The following is a 21157-nucleotide window of genomic DNA, read 5'->3' as shown; positions in this document are numbered from 1 at the left end:
AGTTATAGGCAAGAACATTGAGGTTCTAGTAAGTAATTTGCTGAAGGCCATCCAGCTAGCTGACACCAGCACTCTAGAACAGCTCTAGCTCTAGAACCTGAGCTCTTTCCACTGCCTCACAGGTCCCTGTGTCTCAGATACGGGGCTAGGAAATCAAACTAGGCCTCCTGAGCTTTGTCCGTTCAAGTCAAAGCAGTGTTGTGACCACAGAGACTGGCTGGCAGTTGCAGGCTACGCCCATAATGTGGTGTTTGCAGCCTGTGACTAGAGGGCAACATGGCAGGCTAGGGGCTGAAGCCAGAGCGGGCTGGGAGTGACGTGTGGCGGGGGTGGCAGGACATGACGCCCTGGGTGGTAGACTGGTGCTGAGCCCTCGTCCTCCAGAACTACAGGGACGAGGTGGGGCCTTGGGAAGCATGACTTGGGACCAGGGAGACACCTTCCTCCTCTAGCCTCCAGGGCACAGTTGCCCACTCTGCTGTCATTATGGGCTGTGAGTCTGGGTGGAGGGAATTGTCTCTGTGGTTTGGAGCAGGACACATTCTTTCGTTCTTTCTTTAATGCACAAATGTTAGGTGAGGGCTGTGGGGCAAGGTCCTGGCAAGGCACTGGGGAAGAGAGGTGGCCTCTGCCCACAGTGAGGATGGCAAAGGTAGAGGAACATCACCAGAGGAGAAATTGGGGAGCTGTGAGAGTACCACGGCGAGGCTCCAGCTGACTTTGTGAGACAGGGAAGGCGTCTCAGAGGATGGGCTGGAAATCACCAGATGATCAGAAAGTACAGAAAGAAGCAAAGGGCTTTAGTGGGGTCATGTCCAAGCATAGGAGAGAACCTGGTCATAGAGGACAGGCGAGAGCTGGTCCTGAGAGTTGGGGGCCCAGTCGGACAGGAGCATGGCCCAAGGCCAATTCTGGCAGGGGGTGACTTGATCTGCTAGCAGGGTGCCCCTCCAGTTCTTCTTAGGCCCCAGTTGGGTCCAAGGCCTGGGAAGCATTAAACAGCCTGGGCCCCAGGGCTGAGGGGAGGGGCGGGGACAGAGTGGGCTGCTCTGTAGGGTAGAAGGCAGCACGTTGGAAAGTTATGTATTAAAGCATGGCCATTTTGGAAGGAGATAAATGAGCAAAAGTGAGATGAATTGAAGAGCAGGAAGGACTTCCCTGGTGGTCTAGTGGCTGAGACTCTGCTCCCAAGGCAGGGGCCAGGGTTTAATCCCTAGTTGGGGAGCTAGACCCCACATGACCATGACTAAGAGCTTGTGTGCTGCAGTTACAAGATGCCACAACCAAGACCAGACCAAATAAATAAAGATAAATATGAAGGGCAAGAAAGGAAACTGGGTGCCCAGGACGTGCTGCAGGAATCTGTGAGCATGTAGATACCAGGCTTCCAGGAGGCTGTCGTTGACAGAGCTCCCGCCTTCCCTCCTGCCCAGGGTTGGGCAGCATAGAAACCAGGCCACCTGCTTCTCCTTTCGACTCACCTGTGGGCCAGCGAGGAGCACAGAGGTCCCTTTGTCTTCAAAGGCCTTTTCATGCAGTGCCAGGATGACAAGCCCTAGGCCTGGGCGCGTCATCTGCTGCTGTTTGGATCCTCTGCAGATGCCCATGTGATAGAGAGGTGAGGGACGCCCGCACAGCACCTGTCTCATTTCACTTTCCCTCAGCAGATGCCCAGGTGGTGGGGGGTGGTGAGGGACGCCCTCGCAGCACCTGTCTCATCTCCTGTCTCCTCAGGCAGTCACAGAGCCCTCAGACTCTCTCTCCAGTCTCCGCCGAAGGTCCCCAATGTTGTGGTGGTGTCCTCAGTGGTACATACTATGAGATTTTTCTTGTGTCACATGACTGAATAATTAATACTTTATTGTGTAAAAAAGAAAAAATGCAGGAAAAGTGTACTTAGGTTGATAAGTTTTTGCCATTTTTTGATGAGCTGTTTCTCTAGTGACTGTTAAGTCCCTTAACTAGTTGACAAACTTGGGCTTGTTTGGGGATTCCTTCAGTGGAGCAGAAGAAATGACAGGCCCCCCAGAAATGACAGTAATTAGTCAGTTGGGACTTGTATGCCACCAGCAATGTGACAGTGATTACTAGAATCCAGTGGGAGAAGTAGCTGCAGGAACACGGTAATAGTAGGTGCGGTTGGCAGGTTGGAAAGAGCCCAGATGACCTGATGACCCTCAGTGATCATTAGGTGGTCAGGAAGCCTCAGAGTTGGAACAGTAGAAGAAAGGGGCCTGTCTGGGCTGGGGGTCGCTTTCTCTCCCGGTGGTTCTACAGTCAGAAGAGATCTGTCCTCACAGGAAAGTGCTTAGCATGCTGAAAGGCAAAGGACTGCTTGGAAAGGAAGAAGCAGGGTCAGCGAGAGGGACTCCCGTCAAGGGACCTGGGATCTAGGCTGGCTTTGGCCTTCCTTGACTCTGTGTCTCTTTTAGACACAGTCTAAAAGAAAATTGTCCTCTTTTTAGATTATAAGAGATCTAAAAGATAATTGAAGTATTGAAGTGATTTCACAAAAGCTTCCTAGTAGCCCAGCCCTGTCCTAGGAACAGGGGGAAGAGGGGTAGCTCAGGAGAGATTTGAAACAGCTCCTGCTTTTCCAAAGTTTATGTCCCCGTGGGGAAGTGTGAAGAGAGACAGCCTCCATGAACATCTAGTTGTCTTTGCACATGCTGTGATCTTAGTCTAGAATCTTCTCCCCTTCCTAAGCCTCACCCCAACTTTCTGCCCATCACTGCTTGGAAAACGAGTCATTATTCAAGATTTGTTTTGAGTAATATATTTCTTGGAACTATCCCTGGTGGCTCAGACAGTAAAGAATCTGCCTGCAATGCAGGAGACCTGGGTTCAATACCTGGGTCAGAAAGATCCCCTGGAGAAGGAAATGGCAACCCACTGCAGTATTCTTGCCTGGATAATTCCATGGACAGAGAAGCCTGGTGGGCTACAGTCCATGGGGTTGCAAAGAGTCGGACATAACTGAGTGATTAATACTTTCACTTTCAATATATTTCTTGGAAACTCTTTTATAAATTGCCCAAGCATACTGAGCTATTTCTTCTATTTTTTTTCCCCTTACATTTTGTATATGCTTCATTCTTTCAAGAACTATTCATCGAATGCCTGTTGGGAACTAGAGATACAGCAGTGAACCAGATACAGGGAATGGGGAAAGGAGCATAAATGTGTTATGTCAGGCGATGACAAGGCCTCTAAACAATCACACAAGATAATGACTTGAGTGCTGTCCCCCCCTCAGGAGTATGAACATCTGGAGGGCAGGGACTGTGTCTTTTTCTTTCTGTCTCTAAGGTCTGTGCACAGCCCTTGAGTGAGTTCAGCGTGTGCTTAGTCAGGGAGTGAATTCACATCGATGTTGTATTGAATGTGATGTATACACAGAAAGACCTAGGTAAGCTCCAGGCATGATGGCCATGCGATTTTCTTCTCTTTTTCCCTGACCCCCGTGCTGTCAGAGCAGAAGCTGAGCCAGTGGGAGGCACAGGCAGGCTGGGTGTCAGCAGGACACCAAGCCAATTGGCTGGAAGAGGCCAAGTGCACAGAATGTGGTAGAACATCGGGCTGTTTTAAATTGGGCCTGCATCATTTGGGAGATTATCCCAATCAGCTGCACTGCCTTCCTTGAGAAACTGCCATTCACACTAATCATTAGTAACATGTCAGTCTTTCAAACTGCTTTAAAACTTGCTTGTAATACCCAAATTTACAGCTAGCTGCATGATGCATTTCCTCCAGGTTATGACGATGATCTCTAGGAAGACTTCCTGAAAGTTGTCTCAAATCTCTTTGATTGGATGTATTATTTGAGGAAGATTGGTTCATTCATTCAAGCAGTCGTTCATTGAACAAGTATTTATTGAACATTTACTATATCAGATCCTGTTATAGATGCTGGAGATACAGCTTTTCTTCCAGTTTGAAGGCTACAGGGAGATAAGCATTAAATAAAATGAGTAAGTGAATTTTATAGTATATTCAAATTTGATAGGTGGTAAGGAAAAAAATAGAGCAGAGAAGAATAATAAATGCTTGTGTTGTACTGTGTGTGCTCAATCATGTCTGACTCTTTTGCAACCCCATGGACTGTAGCCTGCCAGGCTCCTTTGTCCATGGAATTTTCCAGGCAAAAATACTAGCGTGGGTTGCCATGTCCTACTCCAGAATAAATGCTTAAGGAGCCCCAATTAACCTGTTCTACTTTTTGCCATAACACTTATCAGATTAACTTATCATAACACTTTAAATCAGATTCGAGACAAGTTTACCTTCAAGCCCCTAAAGCTTAAACTTCAGGGTCTTTCATTTGCAAGGACTCTTGCAAGGTTCAGTACCTAACTACCTAACTTTGTATTCTTTGTCTTATCAAGGGACCCTCAAACTGTGTAAAATTCAGACATCTTAAATGTATTCTAGCATTTATTATATTTCCATAGTATATTTTTAAAACAAGAAATGCTTGAGGAGGGGGCTCCAATTTTTAATTTAATGATTGGGGAAGGCCTTATTGAGAAGATAATTGCGAGCAAAGATTTGAAGGAGGTGAGGGCAGAGCCCTGAGACTATGTCAAGGAAGGGGAAGTGTTCTAGGCAAAGGGACCAGCAAAGGCAGAGGCTCTGGGGACACAGTCAGGAGGGCCGCTCCCCAGAGTAGTGTGGTTGAGGGGGAGCATGGTTCAGGCCGGGGTCACAGGGAGCACAGGGTCAGATACTGGGCCTCGTGGGCCATTACAGAACTTTGTTTCTGAGACAGGAAGTCATTCCAGCATTTTAAGCAGCAGAGTGGCATGGTCTGACTCACATTTTCATGGCAGTGATTCAAGGAGGAGGTGTTAGTGACTTAGAACAGGGTTGTAATGGTGGAAATGCCGTGACATACAGGTTCTGTGTCTATTTTGAAGAATTTCCTAATATTACATAAAGGATGTGAAAGAGGAGTTGGGGATGACACTGAGGTTTTTTAGCTTGAGCAACTGGAAGATGAGATGGCCATCAGCTGAGACAGGACAGGACTTTGAGTGGAACATCTTCCAGGAAGAGCAAAAATTCATTTTTAATTGTGTTTATTGAAATATCTTTTAGACATCCAGGTGGACTTGTCCGGGCAGGGAGCTAATGGTTTGAGTCTGAAGTTTCTGGAGAGGCCCAGCTAGAGGTCTACATTTGGGAATTGGGGAATACATGAATAGTATTTAAAGCCATGAGATTTGAATGAGTGCAGACAGAAAAGAAATCCAAGGACTATGTTTTGGGGCATGTAAATGTTAAGAGGTCTTGGAGATGAGGAAGAAAAAGAAAAGGAAATTGAAAGGGAGCAACCAATGAGCAGGAGAATAATGTGCTGAACGGAACTGGGGTGAAATGTTGAATGTGTCATAAGCTGCTGATCAGATAAGAGCTAAGGATTGACCATTGAAGTTAACAGCATGGAAGTGAAACAGAGCCGTTTCAGAGCAGTGTGGGGGAGTGGATCACAATTAGAGCGGGTTTAAGAGAAAGAGAAAAAGAATTGGAAAGATTAAGAGACAACCTCGAGAAATTTGGCTGTGAAGAGGAACAGAGAAGTAGGAAGGAAGCTGGAGGAGTAAAGGGAGTTCAAAAGTAGGGGGTTTTAAGATAGGAAATTATTAAAAATGATTCAGTAAAGAAGAATATTTTAAGGAAGCAAGAAAGAGAGGGAAATTTTCTTAAGTGGTATCTTCAAGCAGATGAGAAAGGGGATCTAGTGCAGGGGCTCCCCTTAGAACCACGGACACTTTATCGTATTAAGGTGGGGTGTCCAGTTATGGACACATGCAGCTGAGGGGTAGAGATGGGGTAGATGCTCCCAGAGACTTTCCCATGGCTTCAGTTTTCTCAGAGAAACCAAAAATGAAGTCACTGACTGAGCATGAGGATAGGAAAAAAACTCTTAGACGATTGGAGGAGCGATTATAAACAGTCCAGAAGAAGGGGAGGCGAATAAACTAATGTAGCAGCATGTGAGTTCCTGATATTCACTCTGATTGTATCTTCTTTCTGATTTTTTTTGCTTGCCTTTTTTCATTTTTTTCCCTTAATAGCTGAGGTCCAGCATAAATCTAGAATGCTAAATAAATACTTCTTAACTTCACAACTGAAATCATATCTACTTATACCTCAATTATAGCTAAGCAACTGCTTGTTTAATCCTTATAACAGCTACACGTATGGCATTTAGAGCCACGAGACTGGTTGGAATCAACAAGGAAATGAAAAGTAGGTATTAGTATCTTCAGATTTTAAAAGGCCCCGCAACCTCATAACCTGCGTGAGGTTGTTCAGCCGTTAGGAGACAGAAGAGATACATGAATCTCGGTCTGTGTGACTCAAACTCTGTAACCCCTGCGCCGGGTTCATCTTGTCTTCCCTCTTCATGTTTACAGTTAGAGAACGGAGGCCCAGGTGGCTTATCACAAATGTCCAGGCCGAGATTGGACCAGGCCTTCATCCTGTTCAGTGCCCTTTTAAACACTACCATTCCAGATCAAATCTCACCTTGGGATCCAGTTCCCGTTAGCATCTGTTAGCTACACATGGTGGTAACAGTATTGTAATGTGTTCGTATTAATAATAAAGCAACGGATACTTTGATGAGAGGCTCTTGCCTGCACTAACCTAGCCATCCAGGAGAGGGCAGTCGTGTGTGCATAAACACATCTGCCCCACCCACAGTCGTGTTCTAAGCTTCTCCCTGAAGCCAGAGCTCCGGATTCTTCAGAGAATGTTTGCTTAAAGCTTTGGGTATCAAGCAGCAGTTTGGTAATGTTTAGAGACATTTGGGTTGTCTGAACTGGAGGAGGGGAGGGAAGATGCTCCTGGCATCTAATGGATAGAGGCCAAGAAAGCTGCTTAATATCCTGCAATGCAGAGGGCAACTCCCCCACTTCACACCCCTAACCCTCATGTGATCCAAAATGCCAAATGCTATGTTGAGAGGTTGAAAAACCCTGCCCTAAAGGAAAGTCTGTAAATAGCCTGGTTATTACCGAACCAGAAGAATAAATAGTTGATGGTTTCAGTGAAGATGGTCAAAAACAGTAAAGTGGTCAGTGAATAATATCTTAACCCATTGTGCTTCTTTGAGGAATGCCAGGAGTGTGGCGGCCTGTATGGATCCTGATGTATCCCTTTTAGCCATCCTCCGCTTGCTGACTGCTGCTATCAGTGTGCCAAGCTGGGATGTGCGTGAATGTGCCATTGGCAGCCCCAAGGAGACGCAGTCCCTCCTTAGCACCCAAGGCCTTTGTATTCACTTGCCTTTTGTCTGTTGGGGAAATCGTCCCTCCTCTTTGGAAACTTCATGCATCCCCAAGTCACGTGTGCTACGGTGGTCCTGTGCTTGCAAACTGCAGTGTGTCCCCGTCTCTGGTGACCCCATGCTTGTTGACTGGCCCCATCACTTCTGCTGTTCCAGAAGCGGCTCTCCAAGTCTCCGCTCACCTAATCTACTACATATGTGTGCCTGTCAGTCATGAGGGGCCGCCTCCTTTGGGACTGGGAATGCTTTTCTAAAACACATCCATTTTGGAAATGCGTAAGCATTTATTAGCGCCTTACCTGAAATAGAGATTGCCTCCAAGCCAGAATGAATCCACTGTTCAATAAAATACTAACTTCTGTCGGAACCAAGCTGATCTAGTGTTCTCACAATGTGACTCTTGTTCAGCAGAACACAGAGCAGGAGTTACTAAGAGCAGCCTTCGTCTGTGGAATCAGTTCCTTCTACAACATGATTATCTTTCCCACCTCCTTTGCCTAGACCCTATTGTGAATGTCTAAAGACACGCCAATTATGAACCTGAGAGCAATTTATAGCGATGAAAGGAAATATTAGTATGAAACTCTCTTTAAATGCTCTTCAAGTTGTAGGCTTTGCCAGAGACTAAAGTGCCATCTTCTTTCTTGCAGTAGTTTGTTTAAAATGTACAGCAGGGAACTTCCTTGGTGGCCCAGTGTTTAAGACTGCCTTCCAGTACAGGGGGTATGGGTTCAATCCCTGATTGGGGAGCTGAGATCCCATGTGCCTCACAGCCAAAAACCCAAAGCGTAAAACAGAACCAATATTGGAACAAATTCAATAAAGGTTTTTTAAATGGTCCATATAAAAAAATCTAATAATAATCAAATGAAACAGCAGAGAACATCTAGAAATCAAGTATAGTTGCGGAACTGAGATTTGGTATGGAATTGAGTTGAATTGCAGAGCCAATTCAAGGGCTTCTTTAGATGAGAGCAAATAAAGCGGGACATAGTCAGTGACTGGCAGAGCATTGCTGGGGTGACCACACTGGCCTCAGTTTAATATAATATTGTGCTCCTGAAATTTAAGTAATAATCGTCATCACTTGTGGACTGATATTTCTATGGGCCAGTACTCACCAGGTAATCCCATTCTACTCTTTCTTGAATGACCATCAGGAAATGAGTATTACAGATAAGGATACTAATACTCCAAGAGGCCAAATAACTTGCCCCAGGCTACCCAAAAAAGGATAAAGCTGACATCTGAATCTAGGAGATTAACACTGAGGCCCACTAGCCATTTTAAATGCACTAGGAGAGTTTGCTCTTGAAATCTGAAATTAATCCTTTTGAACAAATGAAGATTCTTGTCTTTATTGAGTCTAAATTTTTGGTGAAGCATGGTTCTATAACACAGGGTTCTATAACACAGCTTTCATCAACATAAGTTTTGTTTGCATCACAGAGTGTTGTGATAGAAAAACCATGGGTTTTAGAGTCCACTGTGTCCAGGTTTATATTCTCCCTCCACTAATTATGAGCAGTGAGACTTTGCAAAAGTTACTTGACTCTTCCAAACCTGTTTTCATATCTGCAAAGTGGGGTGACCATTAGAAGATAATAGATCAAGTGTCATCTTATACAAGTTGCCTACCAGTTATCATAATTATCACTATTAATATTATTCATAAGTTAAATGTGGGTTCTCAATTTTAGTTTTGCTATGAAGATCTTATGGTGGGAACTTCAAACTCGACGTTGACATCTGTGTTTTGTGTGATGCCAAAGTCTAGAACTGAGGAAGAATGGCCTCTTGAACTTTCTTCCATACTTAGGAAAACACAGATATAAAGCATGTTTGTGTTTTAAACTTTAGGAGCTGCACAGGTCGTTGAAGGTGGCCAAGTGGAATATAAGCCTCTTTCAGGCATTCGGTATATGTGGTGGTACCATTTAATTGGCCTCATCTGGACTAGTGAATTCATCCTTGCGTGCCAACAAATGGCTGTAGCTGGGACGGTGGTGACGTGTTATTTTAACAGGTAGGTCTAGCATGTTACTGCTATTGATTTGCCTATGTGCTTCATGTTGTGTGTCTCAAAAGATATTTTGGAATTTTGACATGACCTCTCAAAAGAGATTGGCAAGAGAAAAAGACTAAGCTCAAAGTTAGGCAGAATGGTGGGATGAATTGAGAGACTGAGATTGAGATATGTACACTATTGATACTATGATAAAATAGATAACAAGAACCTACTGTATAGCTCAGGGGACTCTACTCAGTGCTCTGTGGTGATCTAAATAGGAAGAAAATCCAGCAAAAGAGGGGATAAATGTATACATATAGCTGATTCACTTTGCTGTACAATAGAAAATAACACAGCATTGTAAAGGAACTATACTCCAATAGAAATTAATTTTAAAAAGTTAGGCAAAAAAAAAATTTGGCAGGATGTTTATTTAGTAGCAAAAAGAAATACTATATCTTGAATCTGTCACATTTCCAACCTCTTTTGCTTTAAGCTAGAAAACCCCAAAAGAAGCCAAACACAGAAGTAATCAAACTGCTTAGAACTGAAAGATATTCAAAAGAAAGGGTTGATTCCTCCTGTAAATATCCATTCTTACTGACTTCAAACTTTAAAAAAATTACTGATCTATTTGGAACACACTTCAGTAAGTTCTATGAGCATCATTTCATCCTATGTAAAATGAGGAGAATGTTTTCTTTGAAAGCAGTTTTAAATCCTAAGGGAATTGTACATGACTATAAAATACAATTCATGTTCTTATAGTTAAATGCTAGTGAATTCATTACTTGCTTTTCTGTTCACTATGATGCTTATTTAAGTGTTTATCCTCCATTACCTCATCAAAATAATTGAGGACACATGCACATACGTCTCGACTCTCGACCTCTTTTGTGTTTGTGAGGTTCTCCGTGAGGCAGATAAAACCACAGGCAAGAAGTACACGGCCAGTGCAATGACAGGCCTGGACTCAGAACAGGAAGTTTACTTCTGATGGGGCTGGTCCTCCTCTAATGTCGCAGACTAAATGGGCAGAAAAACATGAGGGTTCATGGGGGCAAGAAAGTCATCTAGGGATGATTCATGCTGTAGAACAATTACCTCCCAACGATAAGCAGTGCTATGGGTTTTATTACAGTGGTGCTGTTGGGAGCCTCCTTCTTTAGAGACCCCGTCAGACACACGAAAGGCTGTAGCCCTTGGCACTGAGAGCCTTTGCGCCTTCGGAGGAGGTGGCGTGTGCTGCTTGCTCCTGAGTACACGAGCAGAGATTATTTAACCAAATTGGCCAGCAGCATGTCACATCTCTCTGACAGCAGTGATTTTGTTCTGTTTTAGTAACACAAAATCAAAACATTTTCAGTGAGGGCTTTTTATTTAACCTCCAGTGAAGTGTATATATGTATCTCCTAATGCCTTCCCCAACTCTAACTCCCCTCCCCCAAAATCATGAAAAAATGAAGAAAGCATAAACACACAGGGCAGCAGGAAGCAGGCAATGACAGCAGCTGAGAAACGTCATGGCAATCCAGTCCAGTATTCCTGCCAGGATAATCCCGTGAACAGAGGAGCCCGCGGGGTGGTAAAGAGTAGGACGTGACTGAGCGTGAAGGAATGAACGAAGAAGCATCAGTCAAATTTTGAAAACTCAAGACAGGATGAATGAGCGGTGAGCAGATTGGAGAAGCCTCAAAAAGCCTATCTCTGTGCATTTGGTGGGAGAGGAGGCTGATTTGAGCCATGAAAATCTAGAGAGATTCAGGAATTCAAGTATAAAACATGCTTGCAAAGATTAGTTAAAGGTCTTACTAAGAAGCAGTTAGGCCCCACGGCCCCTCCTTCATACCAGCAGATATAAGTTGGGAGCTTTGCTCGCTGGAGAAGTCATCAGAGAGGGCCTGGATGTAGGGTATCTGGCACAGCCAAGGCTGGGACAAAGCTCTGCCCTGAAAGAAGGGGGAGCAAGTGGAAGTCTAAGAATCTGCCTGTAATGCAGGAGACCTGGGTTTGATCCCTAGGTTGGAAAGATCCCCTGGAGAAGGGAATGACTACCCTCTCTAGTGTATTCTTGCCTGGAGAATTCCATGGATGGAGGAGCCTGGCAGGCTGCAGTCCATGGGATCACAAAGAGTCAGACATGACTGAGCGACTGATGCTTCACTTTAATTCTACTTGCTACCAATCCACACTCCACAGCTCAGCCTCCAGGATGTTGACAGCCAGGCTGATATTTCTTAGGCATGAGATTATCGGATTCTGCTTTGGAGAAACTATAACCCAAAGCAAAGACTTGCAGATAGTACCACGTGGAGATCCCCCAATGAAATGACCTGATGCCCTGACTCTGAAGCAGATGGTGAAACTCACCAGTCAGCAGTCACCCTTGTATAGAACCTCCAACTCACTCTTTGGTTCCTCATGCTTAAATGTAAACCTATAGCCAGTGATTATTAAAAATTTGAAGAAGCCTGTTGTGAAAGAAAAAGATCAAAATGAACAAAACAAGCAACCAAAAAAGTTTAGGAAAAATAGGGGCAATGCAGGCAGCAAAAGAAAACTGCAACAGCAACTCTAATAATATCTTCAGAAAGAACCAAAAAATGTTGCTTTCATAAAATAAGAACCAAGAAAAAAAGAATAGTGAGAACAGAAAGACATCTTTGTTGTTAAAAATATGATTGCAAAAGTGAAAGTTTTCTACTGATGGATTAAAATATAAAGTTGAACTCCTCCAGAAGATAGAACAAAAAGATAAAGAGATGGAAAATAGGAGAAAAAAGATAAAATTTAGGACACCCATCACCTGACTAATATGAGTTCTAGAAATAGAGAACAAAGAAAAAAGGGAGGAAATTGTCAAAATTTCCCAGAGCTGGAGGACATGAGTAAAGAGAAGATCCCAGAAGCTTTAGAGAGAAAGACCACAGGTAAAATATCAAGAACTAGAACCAGTACAAGATCTATACTCTGAAAACTATAGAACACTAATGAAGGAAATTGAAAATGATACAAATAAATGGAAAGATAACCAGTGTTCATGGATTAGAAGAACTAATATTGTAAACATATCCATACTATCCAAAGCAATCTACATATTTAATGCAAAACACCCATGACATTTTTCACAGCACTAAAAAAAATCCTAAAATTTATACAAAATCACAGAAGACCCTGACTAGCCAGAGTAATCTTGAAAAAAAGGACAAGTCTGGGGGTTTCACATGCCCTGACTTCAGAATGTACTACAAAGCTGAAGTAATCAAAACTACAAAGCTACAGTGGCATAAAAACAGACACAGAGATCAATGGAACAGAATAGAAAACCCAGAAATAAACCCATGCGCTTATGTTCAGTTAACTTACAGTGAAGGAGGCAAAAATATACAGTGGGGAAAAGAAAGTCTTTTTAATAAGTGTTGCCAGGAAATGGACACCTACGTGTAAAAGAATGAAATTAGAACATTTTCTCATACCAAAATAAACTCAAAATGGATTACAGACCTAAATGTTAGTCTAGAAACCATAAAACTCCCAGAAGGAAACAAGCAGGACACTCTTTGACATAAGTTGTAGTAGTGTTTTTTTGGATCTATTGCTTCAGGCAAAGGAAAGAAAAGCAGAAATAAACAAATTAAGCTTAAAATCTTTGGCACAGCAAACGAAAGCATCAACAAAATGAAAAGACAGCCTACTGAATGGGGAAAATGCTTGTAATTGATATGAGCAATAAGGGGTTAATATCCAAACTATTTATTAATGAAGTCATACAACTCAGTATAAAAAAAGAGAACCCAATTTAACAATGAGAAGAATAGATATTCTTCCAAAGAAAGCATACAGATGGCCAAACAAACACATGAAAAGATGCTCAGCATTGCTAATCATCAGAGAATTGCATATCGAAACCATGAGATATCACCTCACACCTGTCAGAATGGCTACTGTCAAAAGGACCACAAATGTTGGCAAGGACATGAAAAAAAGGGAACCCAAGTCCACTGTTAGTGGGAATGTAAATTGATGCAGCCACTGTGGAAAATAGTATGGAGGTTCCTTAAAAAATTGAAAATATAATTGCTGTTTGAATGAATGCCACTGCTGGGTATATAGCCAAAGAAAATGAAAACACTAATTCAAAAAGATATATACTTCCCCCCCGCCCTGCAGTGTTCAGGCAGCTTTATTTACAATAGTCAAGTTATGTAAGCTACCTAAGTATCCATCAGTAGATGAATAGATAAAGAAGATGTGGTGTATTTATACAATGGAATATTAACCATAAAAAAAGAATGAAATTTTGCAACAATATGGTTGGACCTGGAGGGCATTAGACTTAGTGAAATAAATTAGAGAAATACAAATACTATATGATATCCTTTAAATGTGGAATCTAAAAAATAAATGAATATGACAAAATGGAAACAGAATCAGATTTAGAGAATAAACTAGTGATTTCCGTCTGGGAGAGGGAAGTGGACAGAGTCAAGGAAAGGATAGGAAACCAAGAGGCACAAACTACTGTGTGTACTATAGTAAGCTGTATATTGACCACTGTGTGTACTATAATAAGCTGTATACTGACCACTGTGTATACTATAAATAAACTGTATATTGTACAATACAGGGGATACAGCCAATATTTTAAAATAACTCAAGTGGGATATGATCTTTGAAAATATTGAAACACTGTGTCATACATCTGAAACCAGTATTATAAATCAACTACACTTCAATAAAAAATAAAATTTAAAAAGAACTAGAATGGAATCTGTTGTTCAACAGCAACTCTGAACCAGGGAGATAGTAGGACAGAACTACCAAAATCCTGAGAAAAGATTATTTCCAACCTAGAATTCTATACCTATTCATACTATCGGTCAAAGATAAAGGAAGATAAAGTCCTATTCAGGCATGCAATATCTCAAAAGATTTCCTCCCCTTATCCTTTCTCCTCTTAAACTAATGAGTAAACCAAGGGGGAAAAAAACATGAGTTTCAGGAAATGGGCTCCAACACCATGAGGAAGAGAAGGGAATTTCCAGGAGGGTAGGTATTTAGCAGGTATAGAAAATGTCCAGTCCAAGGAGGAGCAAGAGAGCAGTGGGCTCCAGGAGGGATGTCTCCAAGAAAAAATAAAAAGGAAACTTAGAGAATATCATATATGTTGTTTGAATATGTGGAGAAAAAGAATTATACTTTGATGAAGCATTTGGTGAAGCATGTGGAAAACCAAGCAAATAAAAAATGTGAAATATTAACTTAAAAGTCAAAAGCTATAAAGAAAGAAAATATAATCAGAATACACTGTTTCAAACAGTTGTGAATGTTATTTATGTACTGATAATGTAAGCCCTAAACATTAATTAAAACATACTCAGTGGTGAAAGACTGAAAATTTTTTCTCTAAGATCATGAACAGGACAGGAGTGCCCACCCTTACCATTCCTATTCAACATAGCACTGGAAGACCTAGCCAGAGCAATCAGGCAAGAAAATGAGGAAAAAATACATACAAATCACAAAGAAAGAAGTAAAATTGCCTTTGTTTACAGATAATATGACTTTATTAATATATAAAGAAAATTCTAAAAACATCATCAAAAACACTGTTAGACTAATCAATGAATTCAGTAAAGGTACAGGATACAAAGCATTCAGAAAACAGTTGCATTTCTCTAACAGCAAAATATCTGAAAAAGAAATAAGACAGTCTCATTCATACTGGCATTGAAAACAATAAAATACTTAGGAATGAATTTAAGGAGATGAAAGCTCTGTATACTGAAAAGTAGAAGACTGATGAAAGACACAAACAAATGGAAATATATCCTGTGTTCATGGATCAGAAGAATTAATATTGTTAAAATAGCCTTATTACCCAAAGCCATCTATAAATTCAGTGCATTCCCTGTCAACCTTTCAGTTATATTTTCCACAGAAATAGAAAAATTCTAAAATTTGTAACATAAAAGAGCCCAAATAGCCAAAGCAATTCTAAGAAAGAAGAACACACCTGGAGGCATTGTCTGTCCTGATTTCAAACTATACCACAAAACAGTATGGGACTGGCATAAAAATAGACCCATAGATCATTGGAAGAGAACCGAGATCCTAGAGAGGGGAAAGGATAATCTCTTCAATAAACAGTTCTGGGAAAACTGGATAACAACATGAAGAATAAAATTAAACCCCTGTATTACACGGTTCACAAGAATTAATTCAAAATGGTTTAAAGACTCAAACATAAGAACTGAAGTCCCTAAACTCCTCTGAGAAAACATAAGGGAAAAGCTCCTTTACATCAGTCTTAGAAATGATTTTTCACATAGGACACCAAAAGCACAAGCCACAACAGCAAACATTAGATTACATCAAACTAAAAAGTTCTACACAATAAAAGAACCAATCAACAAAATGAAAAGACAGCTTATGGAATGGGAGAATATTTGCAAATATTTGTCTGATAAGGAGTTAATACCAAAATATATATATAACTCCTATAACTCCATAGTAAAAAAAAAATTCAGTTAAAAAGGGGGCAGAGGAGCAGAACTTCCTTTCCAAAGAAGATACAAAAAACAGGCACATGACAATGCTCGACATCACTAATCATCAGGGAATACATATCAAAACCACGATTAGATCCCACCTTATATCTGTTAGAATGGCTGTCATCAGAAAGACAAGAGGTGACTAATGTCGGCAAGGATGTAGAGAAGAGAGAACCCTCCTTCACTGTGGGGTGGGGTATGTAAATTTGGTATACAGCAATTATGGAAACTGACAGTTTGGAGGCTCCTCAAAAAATTAAAATCAGATCCATAGGATCCAACAATCCCACTTCTTAGGTATATATCGAAAGGAAATGAAAAAAGAATCTCAAAGAAATGTCTTCACGCCTATGTTCATTGCAGCACTATTCACAATAGCCAAGATACAGGAACAACCTCAGTGTCCATAGAAGGGTGAATAGATGAAGAAGATTTGGTGTATATAATGGAATATCATTTAGCCATGAGAAAGAAGGACATCGTGCCAGTTAAAACAACACGAATGGACCTTGAGGGCAATATGCCAAGGGATACGTCATAGAAAAACAAATAGGGATGATACCACTTATATGTCGAATCTAAAAAAGCTGAACTAATGGAAACAGGTAGAATGGTGGTTGCCCGGGAGTTGGGTAGGGGAGAAGGGGAGGTACAGATTATGAGCACAAACTTCTAGTTAGAGGGTGAGTAGTTCTGGAGATCTAACTACAGCATGATGATTGTGGTTAACAATACTGTGTTATATACTTGAAAGCTGCTAAAAGAAGAGACCTTAAATGTTCTCGCCACAAAAAAAAGAAATGGTTAATTATATGAGGTGATGGAGGCATATGCTAATGCTAAGATAGTAATCATTTTGCGAAATATATGTGGATCAAATCAACACATTGTACACCTTGGACTTACATGCTGTTACATGTCGATTATATCTCAGTAAAACTGGGGAGAAATCTTTTAGAACTTCAGTATAATTATACTGAGAAAAAGAGGAGTGGGAAAATGAGTGTACTTGGGAGTTTAAGCTGCCAAGGAGAATGAAACCTGTGTCTTCCATAGTGGGAAGTCAGTAGACATTCTCTGAGAATGAAAAAAATGAAGAAATTTCAGTGAGAACAAGTAATTTAGGAGTGTGAAGGTGGGTTCCAGAAGAAACAGCTAAAATACTGCCTCTAGGGATAGACAATTAGTGGTGGAGAAAAAAAACTGCTGTTTTTCCTGTTACACCTAGCAGTGCTATTTGACTTTTTAAGATATTTCACATATTTGATAAAAATAAACTAATTTAAAATAAAGTGCATACTGACTTATTTTTAGCACTGCTATTTCATTTATTAAAGAGTTCTGCATTCTTTTTGACTGTGTGCTAATTTTGAAACCTCAAGGTTTTCCCTTATCTCAGGGCTTATAATTCTTTAATCTCATGTTCCAGTCTGCATGCAGGGTGAGAATTAAATATAGCCAGAGTACATTCATCTCTGTCATTCATTTAAGCAGTAAGAGGGATGAAGAGGTCATCCAGGGAGCATCAAGTACCAGGACATGGGCATCCTGTGTAATTTCCCTTTTACCACCATTTGCTTGAATTTCAGAGAGGTCAACTGAGAGCCATATAGATGGGGCTGGGGTGGATAGGAAGGAGCCAGCACTGCTCAGTTTGGAGAAGGGACGCTTGAGTCATGACTTCATCGCTTGCAAGTATACAGAAGATGGTTTCCAGCTGCTTTGGATTTGCTGAGAAGAAAGTGAGGAAGTGGATTCACAGCTGAGCCTAAGGAATTTCGGTAGGAGACACATGAGTTTGCTAACCCTGACAAGAGCTGCTGAGGACCTGTTCTTCATAACAAAGAGTTTCCTTTTTTCTTTGGGATTGGATAAATGAACCTCACAGATTCCCCCACAGTCCTCCCAACCCCATCTTGCAGTGATTCTGCTGAAAGAAATGTCAGGAAAGGACGAGGTCTCTTCAGGGACACACCGCCCTCCTTTGCCCAGGACCAGACTGACAGTGGAGGCCAAGCATCCTGTGCAGCCTGATCCTTGTCCAGGAGCCGCAACACAGAATGAATTATCCACGCTGCTGAAGAGTTCTCAGTAAGCACTCGACTGGATCTAACCAGAGCTAAAACGTGCCTCCAAGATTCCTAAGTTTCTGGAGTAAGTTATGTTGAAGCAAATCGTAGCTGCAAAATAGCACTTAGATACCATGACCAAAAGGCGTTACAGACTTAGGTGAACGAGAGCATTAAACGCTTTGCACAGGACTTCCCTGATGGTCCAAGGGTTAAGAATCCACTGGCCAGTGCAGGGGACGTGGGTTTGATCCCTGGTCCAGGAAGATCCCCACATAACACAGAGTAGTTGAGCCCTGTATGCCACAGCTAATGAGTCTGTGTGCCTAGAGCTCGTGCTCTGCAACAAGAGAAGCCGCCGCAATGAAAAGTAGTCCCTTCATAGTTGCTCGTCGCAACTAGAGAAAGCCTGCGTGCTGCTGTGAAGATCCAACACAGCCATAAATAAATAAAAATGTTTAAAAAGTAGTGCTTAAAAAAAAAAATGGTTTGCCCAGGGACTTGAGTTGATACTGTGTCCTGGGACCTCCTGGCTCCATCACACAGAGCCAGGCACCTTCAGCACTCAAAGCAGCCACAAGTTTAAACCTAGAGGAGCTGGGCGTGTGGGGTACATCCTGGAGTCTCCTGCTGTCCCCCACTTCCTGGGGCCTTCCTACCGCCACCACCCACAGAACCCAGCGAAAGGTGCCCAGCATGCAGTACTCCCTGTAGACAGAAGCGGAAGCCCACCAGGAGGCTGTGGCATCCTCATAAGCCCATCACTGAGCTGCTCAGTATGTCCTTTGCCACACTGTGGTCCTAAACTCCAGTTCTCAAAATGTGGTGAAGTATTAGTTTAAGCTTCACTAGGTGTAATCAAAGCCTCTTCCTGAAGGCAGGTTTTGCTGCTTGTGCAGAGATGAAGACCCCGGGGACATGCACAGCAGAGGAGGCGTGACAGGGTGATACAACCTTTGAATGTGGAAAAGAGTCTAGGGCAGGAAGGTGGTGTCTCCGAGACCCCCCAATGATTAACCCTTTCCTGTAAGGTGGTATTTAGTTCTTAGAGTGGGGTGCTGAGTGAGCTGGTTCCAAAGGCTGGCCTGGTTTGTGAGCTGGCCCTCTTTTCAGGTTTTCTCTCCCAAGTGGTAAGTCAGCTTCTGGAACATCTACATCTTCTTCCAGCCAAGCCCAAAAGCGTCTGGAGCCATCACCGGGATGTGACACGGATGAGCGCCATCCAGACAGTGCAGACACCACCCTGCCTTAAGTGGTCAGTCCCATCCCTGCGAAACCTCAGAAAACAGATGCCTAAGCCCAAACTTCAGTACCTGGAGGACCAGCCCTTGAGGCCTGTGAATCACTTGTTTCCGTATCAGATGGAGAGCAAGCGCTGCCCTCGTCTGCCTGCACCCCTGCTTGAGAACCAGTCAATTCTAAGGCACATGGATCTCCTCAATGGGAAAGTAAACAGTCTTCCTCTTAAAAAAAAAAAAAAAAAAAAAAAGACTGAGGAAAGGGGAAAAAAAGTGTCAGATTTTCCTGGCTGTGCTACTTTTCTAGTTTATCAGATCTAAGTGAATTCATATCAGCAATAGCTTCCCTGGCATTTCCTATTTTCAACAATATTGAGTTGAAACACACATCGCCCTTTTTGTGGGACGACTGGATTGCAGCTACTCTGCTCCCAATATTACTTTCATGTTCTCTCTTCCTTCCTGGATGATTTAAATAACAGCAAAATGTGGCCGTTGCCAGCTCTTGAAACATTTCTGGCTGCATTCCTTTTCCTCCCTGAAAACCTAGGCTCTGGTCAAAACCTTAATTCATAGTGACTTATTAGCAACCAGAGCGAGCTGTAGAATAATCCATTATGAAGAAAGCAAGCCTCCCTTGGAGCTTCTCGGAAAGGGCCTCACTTTCTAGAACTGGCCTCAGTGGGCCAGGGAAGGGGTGACATCAGCCCTCCCGCCTTTGTTTTATCTTTCAGGTGTGGGGGAGGGGGAAGAAAGATGTGCCCATTCTGTTCTTTTTCACTTTTTTTCCCTGCCTGTGAAACTGACTTTTGCATTCTTGAGAGCTGTGTCATGACAAGTCCCGTAAATGATTCACAGTGAGGTGACCTTTATAGAACAGAGGAGAAATCAGCTGGGTTTCAGGAGCTGGGGAAGCCAGAACTCTTCCTCCCTCTGCTGTGAGCCGGATACTCTCTGGCTGCCAATCCTGGTCATGTGATGTGGTAGTGATTTTCATCACCAAGCTAATACTGGCAATATTTACAGATGAAAGTGTGTAATTTAAACCTAGGGGATTATTATATAATTAAAGTTCTGAAACTGAAAATGGGATCAATACCCAATTTAATAGATTGGTGGAGGTGGTTAGGTGTTGTAAAGAGGAAAACTTGTTCACCTCATCAGTATGTTTTAAAATTTTCTCTTCTTTGTTTGTAACATTGAATACCACCAGAAATATTTCTTAACTTAGTCCAAGAAATAATTTAACCTTAGCTAGCAAGGAGTATAAAAATTTTGCCAAAGACAGATGGCGTCACTGCTTTCTAAATTGTTAGTACCGTAGATAATTTGAACCAGAGACAAGTTTTTTTGTTTCTTTCTAAATAGTGTTTTTTAAATGCTATCTTTTTTTCTCCTGTTCCCAGAAATAAAAGTGACCCTCCTGATCGCCCGATCCTTTCATCTCTCTCCATTCTTTTCTGCTACCATCAGGGAACAGTTGTCAAAGGGTCATTTTTAATCACTGTGGTGAGGATTCCAAGAGCCGTTCTCATGTACGTGTATAACACTCTGAAAGAGAAGGTAAGGCAACACGTTAAAACAGTGTGCTCTGTGTTTGGGTCACAGAAAAGTGAATCACTGGAGAACTGCACTGGGTCCCAGGACAGGAATGTGACCTGTGCCAGGGGCCATTCAGAAAGCTCCAATGGGCTTCAGGTCCCATCCACACCCCACCCCCAGCAACCTTCCTGTCCAGCTCCCTGTTTTGTTTAATTTTGTTGGATTTTCTCCAACATGGTGGCACAGGTGGTGTAGGGAGGGCATAGTTCTTAGCTTGCTGGGTTTTCTTCCTGTTTAAATGCTGAACAAATGGGAGAAATTCTTAAGACGAAATTTAAGCAAGGTTTTATGGATATTTATCATGCTTTTTTAAAGAAAGAAAAATATACCATAAGATGAGGAGATTTCCCCAGCTTCTGTGTCTCTGGAGGGTGTCAGGGGAAGTTAGT

At 42.2% G+C, this 21157-nt stretch overlaps 1 protein-coding gene across 22 annotated transcripts in view; it reads left to right on the top strand.

Moving 5' to 3' along the window:
- The window catches only part of SLC44A3 (solute carrier family 44 member 3), an 86848-nt gene that overhangs the window by 36417 nt on the left and 29274 nt on the right, over positions 1–21157 (top strand). For all 22 annotated transcript variants that reach the window (XM_055585059.1, XM_055585054.1, XM_055585053.1 and 19 more), the window contains 2 exons: positions 9155–9320; positions 20573–20729. In XM_055585059.1, coding sequence (XP_055441034.1) covers positions 9155–9320; positions 20573–20729 — 323 coding nt within the window. The remainder of the gene's footprint in view (positions 1–9154; positions 9321–20572; positions 20730–21157) is intronic.

This window comes from Bubalus kerabau, chromosome 6 (genome assembly GCF_029407905.1).
Source record: "Bubalus kerabau isolate K-KA32 ecotype Philippines breed swamp buffalo chromosome 6, PCC_UOA_SB_1v2, whole genome shotgun sequence".
Taxonomy (NCBI): domain Eukaryota; kingdom Metazoa; phylum Chordata; class Mammalia; order Artiodactyla; family Bovidae; genus Bubalus; species Bubalus kerabau.
The sequence above is the reverse complement of the archived record's forward strand: the minus strand, read 5'-3'. Positions and strand labels throughout refer to the sequence as shown.